The following is a 10412-nucleotide window of genomic DNA, read 5'->3' as shown; positions in this document are numbered from 1 at the left end:
ACACTTTCATTCAACTAGAATACTTTCATTTCACAAAAACATTCCACATTACAAGACCTCAGCTGAAAAAAATCAATGTTCACCTTCTCTACACCAGTAAGAGCAGGACTGAATGAGGACCCTGAGGAGGACTTCTGAACAACTGGCAGAAAGCAGTAATGGAGAGCTTTGTAATGCCACAATAACAGCACTTCAGCCTTAACAAGTATTTCTGCACCACTGGAGTTCCCTCTTGTTCACTTGCGATAGACAGGGGCTGAGCAAATTAAGGACCCCCAGTTTAGTGCAAATCAGGAATGCCACACGTCATCTTAGTGCTATATTAAAAATTTAAAAAGACAACATTGAGACTGTTTTGCAGAGGTAAAGGCTGCACTGAGTAAAGCTGAGAAGATAACCACCTCCCTTGTAAAAAGATACAGACAACTGCCTTCAGGATTAAATCTTGCTTTATTTGCCTGCTCCATACCCCTCTGCCTCTCATATTCAAATTTAAAAGAAAGACAGTTTGGCGTGATTGTTGATTTCACTTTCAAATTAGAGGGTTATGCATTTCATAAGCATGATGGGATAGGGGCACATTGCCTTGTATTTCACATTCATATTAAGGGGTTGAACGCTCAGTGTCAAATATGCTTTCATATTTTTTAACCAGACAAAAATAATTACAATCTCCATGTTCCCTTCTCTGATGTGCATGATGAGTTAATCACCTTGATTCAGATGTATGGAATTTGGCTTCAGAGACCTATTATTTCAGTACCAATGTTGCTGTTTGTTCAGCATTAGTACTGCATTATTATTCATTGAAAATAATATTAATTTTCATATAAGAAATTAAATCAGTGATTTAAGCCTTTTGCAGATAGTCCTAGATGAGATCTGATTTTAATTTAACAACATCCTTGCACATTTTCTGTGTTCTCACACACTGTCAGACTGACACTGAAATGCATAAATAATGATAACTATAACATAGTTACTATAAGTCTCACTCAACTTTGAAAGAAAGGTTTGCAAAACATATGTAAGCCTCCAACAAAACCCTTTGAACAGCACTTTTTAGTATGAGGAAAGGGTATACCAATACTTTTCTTAAGCACACAAGGAAACTGGTTTGATTTAAACTGATGACTCTTTTATACCTCATTCTCCTTTTGCCTTATAGAAAAGGCAGTATGCAAAAGAAGAGAAGATTAAAAAAATTCCACCAATGTCACTGACAATCTGCATTCTCTTTGCAGGTCTACATCAGTGAGTCCAAACAGACTACAGCATCCTTATTCAGTCAGTGATATAGGTCCCTGTTCCCATCAAATATTCTATTGAATATTTACTTCATGTATCAACCCGGGAAAAGTCAAAGGGCATTGTTTGGTGGTTATGTCAGTTTATTAAAATGTAAATAATACTGCATGAAAGCTTCAGCCAAAGAGCTGTAAATCATACAATGTGTAACAGAGACAAACGCAAACCCTTTCAAACATTAACTGAATAACACATGATTAATCATTAATCCCAAGTGATGTAAACAGTGACACACAAACACACACGCACACACAAAAACCATGAATAAAAATTAAATTAAATACACATTAAATCCTGGGTGCGTTTAACAGGAAAGAAATTTTGGCAGACTTTCACCATGGTGCTTATGGGACATGTTTCCCAGAGTTCCAAGGTTTGAAGTATGTTTAAATAGAACTGGTTGTCACTTAATCACCTCTGCTGAAAATGTGCAACTTTGCCTGTTGAGCTCACCCATTTTTAAAGCACGTTGGTTGCAAAGCACAGTGAGAGTAACTTGTATCAACTCCAAATGGGGTTGTACAGCAACTCTATTTTATTATTCTAATAGTCCATCTGCCAGCAGTACTTCCGTATGGAAGGCTGTACTGAATTTGGTCGGGTGGAAAAATGAAGGCGATAGATACACACGTGAGGAAGTGGAGGAGTGAGGTGGATCACCGGGAGCGATTTCGGGACATGAAGAGGAGCACCCTGCGGATGCCTGCCAGCCGATCTTTGAGGGAGGTCAGGGCAAGAAAAGGGAGCTGGGCACGGCCCTCCAGAGGCAGGACTGCGAGGAGCCACCAGCACCAGGAAGGCCCGTTGGGACTGACCTAGGACAGAGTGAGAGATAGCCATCAGTGCTGGACAGCCAAAGCCACTCATTTTCCATTCACATGGTGACAGCCCACTACAATGTGACATCAACAGCACTGACCAGGAATGGCCAAAACTTCATCTGACTCTGACAACAAGTCATCCCCCCGCTGTTGCTACTCAGGCTATTTCTATTCTTCATGACATTTCATTGACTATTTATATTACTGCAATAGTAACATTCACATTACACTGGGCTACTTTGAAGATGGACTTGTTGAGGGGAAGTACATTTCCAACACATTAACTTTCTAACACATAACCTGTTTCTGCCTAGAGAAACTTCCATATGCTATAGACTCTTAATGGTTGATTCTCTGCATTATCACATTTATCACACTGTTTTTCTGTATTTTAATATTCACAGAGGAGTGGATTTCTTGTACTGAAAACTGTAACACCATTTGGTACTCCCTATGATTCTTTTTACATATTTCTTAGTGAGACTTGACCTTTTACATCACACTTGTGGCAGAGCACTTTTTTAGCCACAAGCTTCAATAGTCTTGTATGAAATGCCAATGGGTTCCTCCTCAAATGCCACTCCCCGTTGTGCTGCATCTATTTTAGGTTTTTTCCCCTGTTGCTATTAATGCCTCAAGCTTAGCAGGTAGTATTTAATTTGGACTAATTTATGGAAATATATTTTTTTCAGTACAAGACAACATCAGGAGTTGACTACATGTCCATGAGTGAAAATAGAAGGGATTTTTTTATGCCATGTTAATGAAACTGACATACCGCATATAAAGTCAAACACCTGAACAAAGGGTGAATAAAAATCATTCCTACATTTAAGAGGGTAGACTACATCAAAAGTTCAAAAACACCATCCACCAACCTGTGGTTCTGGATCCTTTTCAGGCATGGGGCCAAAGTGACCCTCGATCCGTTCTCTCTGCTCAGGCTTCAGTGAATTGACCCAGGTTACGGCTTGATCGTACACAGCATCGTGGAGTGTCCTTAACTCTACCTCCTTTTCTCCCTCCACCTGCCAATCAAACCAGTTACTTACTACTGCAGTACTGCTTTTATTGACAATAAGGAGAGTAACACTGTATCACAAGCAAATCGTGGAGTAAAATGACTACATGTATAATTTATGGGGTAAACATGTCTATCAGGAGGATTAATTTCAAATTCTCAGAGAAATCAATGACAAAGAAAGCTTGATCCAGAGAACTGATATTGCGTCAGCTAAGAGACTGACATACCTTCTCATCTTCCAGGTATTCAATGTCTGCTGTGTTGTATCCATCTCTCTGGCTGTGCTGGATAACTCTGAATCTTCTTTTTCCAATGGTGTCCACAACAGAGCGGCCGTCAGCGAAGAACTCCACGCTCCGGATCTCCAGCATGCATCCATAATCAGCAAACCTGAAAGGTAGGGAAATGCAACTATAAAACCACGGAATATACTGTAATCAAGCCAGGAAGCCACACGAAAACACTGCATAGCTCTGCATAGCACACAACATACATTAGTGCAATAAAAGTCTCTATTTGTGTAGAGATCTTTCGTATTCAAAATATAGTGCAGCTCCATTTGTAACATTTCATAGATTTCTGTTCACATTACATATCTACACTTTTGCTCACTTACTTTATAAAAACGTGCGCACACACACACACACACACACACACACAAAAACAAAAAAGCAGCCAGTGTAAAGCTTTGGTCTGGCTTCCCAGCCTGGCTCTGTCATCTTTGGGCAGTGATGCTCACCCGTTGATGGAATTGCTCAGGCACATTCCAAACTGCTTGGTTCCGGTTTCCATGCACCGACGGATCATGAGCCGATAGCAGGGCTCAAAGATGTGAAGGGGGCAGGGGACAGTGGGGAAGGCCATGGTGCAAACAAATATAGGCACGTTCTTGTTCAGACTGCAGGGAGAAAGAACACTGTGTCAAAAAACAACTTCATACAGTAAAAGTTACTTTGTTTACACAGCAGGAGGTCTGATGCAGGGTGTTCAACATAATGACCACTCTTAGGAGATGACAGGTACAACATTTTCAAGGAAGCTAAATGAAAAAGTAGCACTAATATAAGTGCAACAAGCTTGCTTCTGATATTTGAGAAGTGCATTTCAGTAAGAATGTTTTTGATGCTTACAGAAACTGTAATTGCTTCACTTAAATTAAAAAGGGTTCTTCAAAAATTAAACAAACATATTGCTGTTTACTGTTGGCTAAAGCCAAAGTGTGTCTGTGGTTAGACTGAATCTGGGCCTGCACTGATGTAGTACAGGTCCAATTCGGCACATTTCAGATGACTTGTCAGTGGCCTTAGCTCTTACTTGGATAGTTCAGCGATTTCTTCCTCGTTCATTTTCTGTCGGTCAACAAGCTCATCAGGCAGATATATGGCAATTAGGTCCTCCATCAGGAAGGTCTTACAGTATCGCCTCTGAGCCAAGTACTGCAAGCACAAGGAAAAATCAACATGATGTACTTGTAAATGAAAAGTCCATCATGTGTCTGACCCAGAAGATCCTGTACCCTGGTGAAACGTACCTCAGAGAGGTCCTCCTTGCACAAGGGGCATTTGGAGTTGTGGTCAAGACTTCTCTCCAGACATTTCAGGCAGAAGGTGTGACCACACGGTGTGGTGACCGGTTCATAGAAAAGCCTAAGATGCATGGGGGGCAAAAAGGAGACAATATCTTGTGACAAAGCAGCCTTCATAACTACGCCCTCTCAAAAGGCTGATTGTGTACTGAATCATTTTTTCCTACTGAAAATGCAGCTCCTTCTCAAAATGATTCTGTTGTCATTGACCTCTGTGACACTACATCGTAAGTCACAAATGCATGCATGCAAAAGCACATTTTATACATTACAATTCCCTACACATTTAAATACAATACAAGAAGTATTATATACACAATGTAACTAATGACTCAACAATGCATGCAGCTGACTCACTATATGGTTCAGTAAGTATGGCTGAATGGCTCTGTACTGAGGTATTGAAAATACTAAATCGCAGAATACCAGCAGAAAAAGTGTGTAATTCTCTCATTACACTTCTGGGCTCAAATGATGGGAAACGTGTACTGAGAATTCCAATATAGTTGGAGACAGACTCTCCATGCTAAATCGCATAAGATGACTCCACACTGCTATTGAGATAGTTACATGGTATGCATTGTATTGTGCTGGTTTATATGTGATGTGTGTTCTGCACATCAATTTTAAATGCCCTGTAAGTTGCCTTGGTTGTGTCATGGTTGTGTCCAAAAAGAAGTTTAAGGACAACAATGTGTTAACTGTTTCATGAAAATTTAAGATAACTGCTTGGCAGAAGCTGTCTAACATTGGTCCTTTCAATACATTCAATAGGTTCTTCACTGATTCTGCATTTCCTTTCCAGTATACTGCAAAATGTGTTGAAAGTCAGAAGTGACAAGAGGGTACATAGAAAAATAGTACAATAGAAAGCTTGATTACTAGTTTTAGGTGGAATACAGGCTCTTGCAACACCACCTCTCATGTAGCCTGAAACACAAAAGCCACAAGATTGCAACTAAATTCTTTAAGTGGGTACTGAAAAATCACAGGCTGTGGTTTACAAGAGAGGCTATTGAGGTTTATAGATAAGAGGTCTCTAACAAGAAATGGTGCCATACCTCATACACAAAGAGCACTCCAGGTCAGCTGCGTCAAGGTCACTGGCGATGGCGAACCTCGATCCTGCCCCATCTTTCAACATCCCTTCTGAGAGGTAAATGAGACTGTGTTACTTCACCTGGTCTTACACTTCACAACCTCTCTGGAGACATGACAACTGGTCTGAAACTTCCCAACCACTCTGCTCTGGAAACTAACCTGATTTGGAGCGCTTGCAAGGCCGTTCTGTGCCTGATGCTTTTTTATCTTCCTCCTCCTCTTCCTCTGTGCTGTGCTTGCGTTTGAGAATGTAGCTTCTGTCGATGACAGTGGGGTGACACACCGAGGAAACACTTCTCTCCTCGCAGCAGGCTGGCTTCACATCCAGGCCGTCCACTGTTTCAATGCAACTCGGCACCTGTGGCAACTTCAGCTCTTCTTGAAAGATTGTGTTGTCTTTGCTCTTGTTGCAGTCCTGTGAGAAAACAGCATTTCATTCCTTAAAAGAAACTTCTGTGAGCAACATCTGAGGGCATTTCCACTGCATCGCCTGCTTTGGTCATCCATTTTTGCACACTCCATTGGGGTGTGTGCTGTGGCCTGAAGGACCATACTGTACTGTACTTCTTCATATCTCCAACGCCAGCAAATTGACTTGTGTCACACATTCAGAGACTGAGCGTGACCACACCCCTTACCTTGTGCAGCCTTATTGAGCTGGTATGTTCAAAAGAGCCTGATGAGGTCACTGCATTTCCCTTTATCCTGGCTCTCGAGGACAGCAAAGTAACGCAGTCTGGTATTCCCTCCTGGACGTCATCGGGAACTGGAGCGAAGAGATCACTCAGCAGCTAAACAAACCACAACATAATTAAAAATGGGGCTTGAATCTATGGCCTACTGCTTGTGTCTCGTGATGTATTTGCTTTGCTGTATATCGGGAGCTAGTCAGTGCTACCACGGTGTGCTTTGTCCTCAAGTCTACATATCTCATTAACATTTACATTACATTTATTCATCTGGCAGGCGCTTTTATCCACGTTTCAATAGCTGGCCAGACAAGGTGCAAGCTAGCTGGTAGAGATTACAATGACATTTATTATAGCAAGTGTCATTGTAATCTTACACATTGTTCATTAATATCAGCACCCTCCAAACTCAGGGGACAGGGACACTTTAAGAGTACATGTATTATCTGGCTCGTGGGTTTGAAGGGTGTCGCAGGATAACAATACAGTCAGTAACAGGTTACGGGCAAGGGTGTTTACCTTTTGAGCCTCTGACTTTGCCAATTTGCTTTCTGGTTCTAGAGCGATGCAGAGCAAGTACTCTGTTAAAGCTTCCTCCATTTTTCTCAGTGAGAGAAGAGCTTGCGCTTTCCTTAAATGTCCCTATAATGAAAGAATTGCTTTGAAAATGTGGTTGCCAAATACAAAACGAATGCAACCATAAGGGAGTAACATTCTGTCCAATTACTAATGCATTAATTCTGAATACACACATGAATTAAACACTAAATGTGAAAAATAAATATTTAGGAAACAATCCGTCCTCACCTTAAGCCAGTGAGGCTGAAGTTTGCATGCCATCTCTGCATCACCTAGTGCATCTTCAAACCTTTTCAGACTGGAGTTTATCTGTGATCGGTTGCTGAAAAGCACATGGTCCCTTGGAGCTGAGGGAAAAAAACAAATTGACCATAAATACATGGGCCTTGAAATACTTTATATGTTGGCATTGACAAAATGGTACTGTGTACAAAAATGGAGGCTGTCACACACAATGTCTTTACAAAAACTATATTATAGGGAAATTTTTATTCTCAGAATTCTACAATTATATTGGAAGTGTTATTATATCCAATTAACAGAAAGAAACCTTTATAACAGCATTATATGATTACTGACTTTAGGGACTTTTCGACACAACTGAGAATGGACTTCATACTGATTTAGCTCCGAAATAAAGCGTTGTATTGGTGGGTAAATATGAAGCTTCCTTCAAGAGTTAATCAAATCCAAGACATTCCGTATGAGAGCTGAAATGAATTGTCTCATAATAGTCAAAAATAATAGGCAACTACTCAACCATTAGTTATTCCGATAGCAATCGTAGGCTATTGAAAACGAAAACGCACTTTTATGTGGTAAGGTGAGAATTAGTGCACGTTGTACCGTCCGCATTCCCGGGATATAGCTGTACCATACTTTGGGACACTCTGCTCTGCGCTGGCATTAGATACAGTGTTAAATTGCTGGTTTCAAATTTAAGCCGTTCAATTATTTTAGTGGAACATACGCATGTTTCATTTTATTTTTAGTGGAGGACTACAGGAGGTGTATTTCTTGATCAGTCTGTCATGTCCATTGCAGATCGTAGTCATCAAGTGAGGAGGAGAACTTGCGTCTTGCACCACCATTTATTGCAAGCGTTGTTCATCAGTTTAATCACCGGTATAAGAAAAATTTGAGGAATTCCATTTTGACAGATCCTCGCCACCTCTGACCCACATATTGTGGTGTTATTGTTGGTTACACAATCACGGGCGCTCAGTGGCGATTAACAAAAATGCAGCAGGAGGTTATGCAATGTTTGTTCCGCTGGCCTACATTAACATCTTATTCAACTTCCACGCCTCCCTCTATTCGCTATGTAATATCATCATTGTTAAAGTTTGTTCACAACATTTATTCGTTACTCTGGCGGTGTCCCGAACTTTCTAATACTTGCTGTTTTGCACATGTCACATATTGGTAATGAAGACAGCTTATTTAGTAGCCTACAACTCAGTTCAGACGTATTCAAAATTATTGCATGAATGCATAAGATTAAGACACCCGCATAACATACACCTCTTCCATCCGACAAGACAACAAAAGTATTACGGAAGAACTTATATAGGCCTACTTTGGGGAAAAAACAATCCAGACACATGGTCACAGCCTTTATGAACACACTGTAATTGTACTGTATTTGTTCGGCAACAAACCCTTAACATGACACAAGTGATTATTTTCAAAGAGCACCTATATGAAAGGTAAAAAGACCATTAAATCACATTAATAAATATTGCAGTATCTACAAAGACACGATTACCTATTTGTATTGCTTCGTTGTATTTCTCCAAAGCAGCCTCCAGTTTCTTCTCTGCATATAATCTATTCCCCTCTTGTCTCAGCTGAACAGCAAGCAGCTCGGATGAAAAATACTTGGACAACAAGTTGCTGAGAACCACGTTGACCCTGTAATTCTGCACATCGGTGAGTTTCGAACTATCTTTGCACTCCTTGCAGCAAACTGGCATACTTTCCCTTGGCAGGCACTTTCTGCAAAAGCAGTGTCCACAAGGCAATGTAACCGGCTCGTATAGATATCCCCAACATATCCTGCAAGTGAAAGCATCATATCCGCCGCATGCGGTAGTCCCTGACTCCTGTTGGTTCTTTAGACTGACAACCCCCTCTTTTCTTTGGATGCTGTTGGTTAGACATTCTGTCAGATTTTCAAGCTGTGCAGGTCGTAACCTCTCGAGTTTAGAAGCTCTCTGGTAGATTTCGAAAGCTTCACTAAGCCTGCCATCAAATGCCAGAGCATCAGCCCGCTTCACTAACAGCTCCTGTTGGGTAGCGACGTCGGCGAAATTCTGTAGTTGGCATTCGTAGATGTCAGCAGCAAGCTGAAAGTTTTTCGCTTGAAAGGCTTCCGCAGCGAGCTCCAACATGACAATTCCTTCCACGCTCTCTGTGCCCATTTCTGATATGATTATATGTTATTAATCAATTATCATCCCTTGTTTGGTAGTCACAGACACCGCTAGCATTTTGTTTGCTCTCCGTCCCCTGCCCCACTCGCGTCTCTTTAATGAATCCATCGTTCTGCTATACTGACCCTATGGAAAAAAAAGTTACATAAAATGTCATGTGACCGTCGCCAGCTGTTCTCATTGGACAGCTTTCTCAGACTGTTACAAAACAAGTCAGCTCTAACAGTTTCAGTCTGTCGCGATGAGGAATACTTTTCTGTTAGTTTGCTATTATTTTATCAACATATTATCAGTGTTTGTGGTATCTCACACCCAACAGCGAACCATTTGTTACACGTGTAACGACGTCTGCAAAGGCCACGCTAAGGAATAAAATATGACTGTGCCATGTGTATCTCAATTTAGCAAGTGACCAACTGCCACAAATAAGTCTGGCAGGACTACACACTAAAATAAATAATGTGATGGCCTTTTTATCCAGTAGATAACTTTCATGTACAGTGCCAGTCCACTTTCAGATTGACCAGTTCATTAAAGGTCAGAGGAAAGGATTTCAGCACAAATAATTTAGTTATACATAATCTGTTACAGGACGTCCGTTGAAAGATTACCACGGCTGCTCTACATATGGGTCATCTTGAGTTGATCATATGGTCTCAATCCCATTTTCAGACAGGATTCTAAAGCAGGCTGGGGCAACCTTCCTGATAACATTACTGAGTCTGGGTAAGTGGGCCACCACTGTCACCCAGACTGTCGAGACCTTGAAGGGGGTTTAGTGTTTATTTAGCAATGAGGGTTTGCTCCCGAGTCAGTCATAATATAATAGTAAAAAAAATATAACCTATGTAAGTCCAGTGTCCAGTGAAC

The 10412-nt window shown here is 40.9% G+C and overlaps 1 protein-coding gene across 1 annotated transcript; it reads right to left on the bottom strand.

The window, feature by feature from the left end:
• Nucleotides 1-1308: 1308 nt before the first annotated feature.
• Nucleotides 1309-9631, bottom strand: LOC118790989 (LON peptidase N-terminal domain and RING finger protein 3-like). The gene is made up of 12 exons (XM_036548178.1): nt 8876-9631; nt 7336-7454; nt 7048-7170; nt 6478-6630; nt 5999-6254; nt 5800-5887; nt 4685-4799; nt 4468-4589; nt 3893-4051; nt 3381-3543; nt 3008-3157; nt 1309-2123 (listed from the first exon to the last, which is right to left on the bottom strand). Exons 1-12 carry the CDS (start codon nt 9528-9530, stop codon nt 1965-1967), a joined length of 2262 nt encoding a protein of 753 aa, XP_036404071.1. The 5' UTR covers nt 9531-9631; the 3' UTR covers nt 1309-1964.
• Between the last annotated feature and the right edge of the window lie 781 nt (nt 9632-10412).

This window comes from Megalops cyprinoides, chromosome 16 (assembly GCF_013368585.1).
Source record: "Megalops cyprinoides isolate fMegCyp1 chromosome 16, fMegCyp1.pri, whole genome shotgun sequence".
In the NCBI taxonomy this organism is placed as follows: Eukaryota; Metazoa; Chordata; class Actinopteri; order Elopiformes; family Megalopidae; genus Megalops; species Megalops cyprinoides.
Note: the sequence above shows the minus strand (reverse complement) of the source record. Positions and strands in the feature narration are given on the sequence as shown.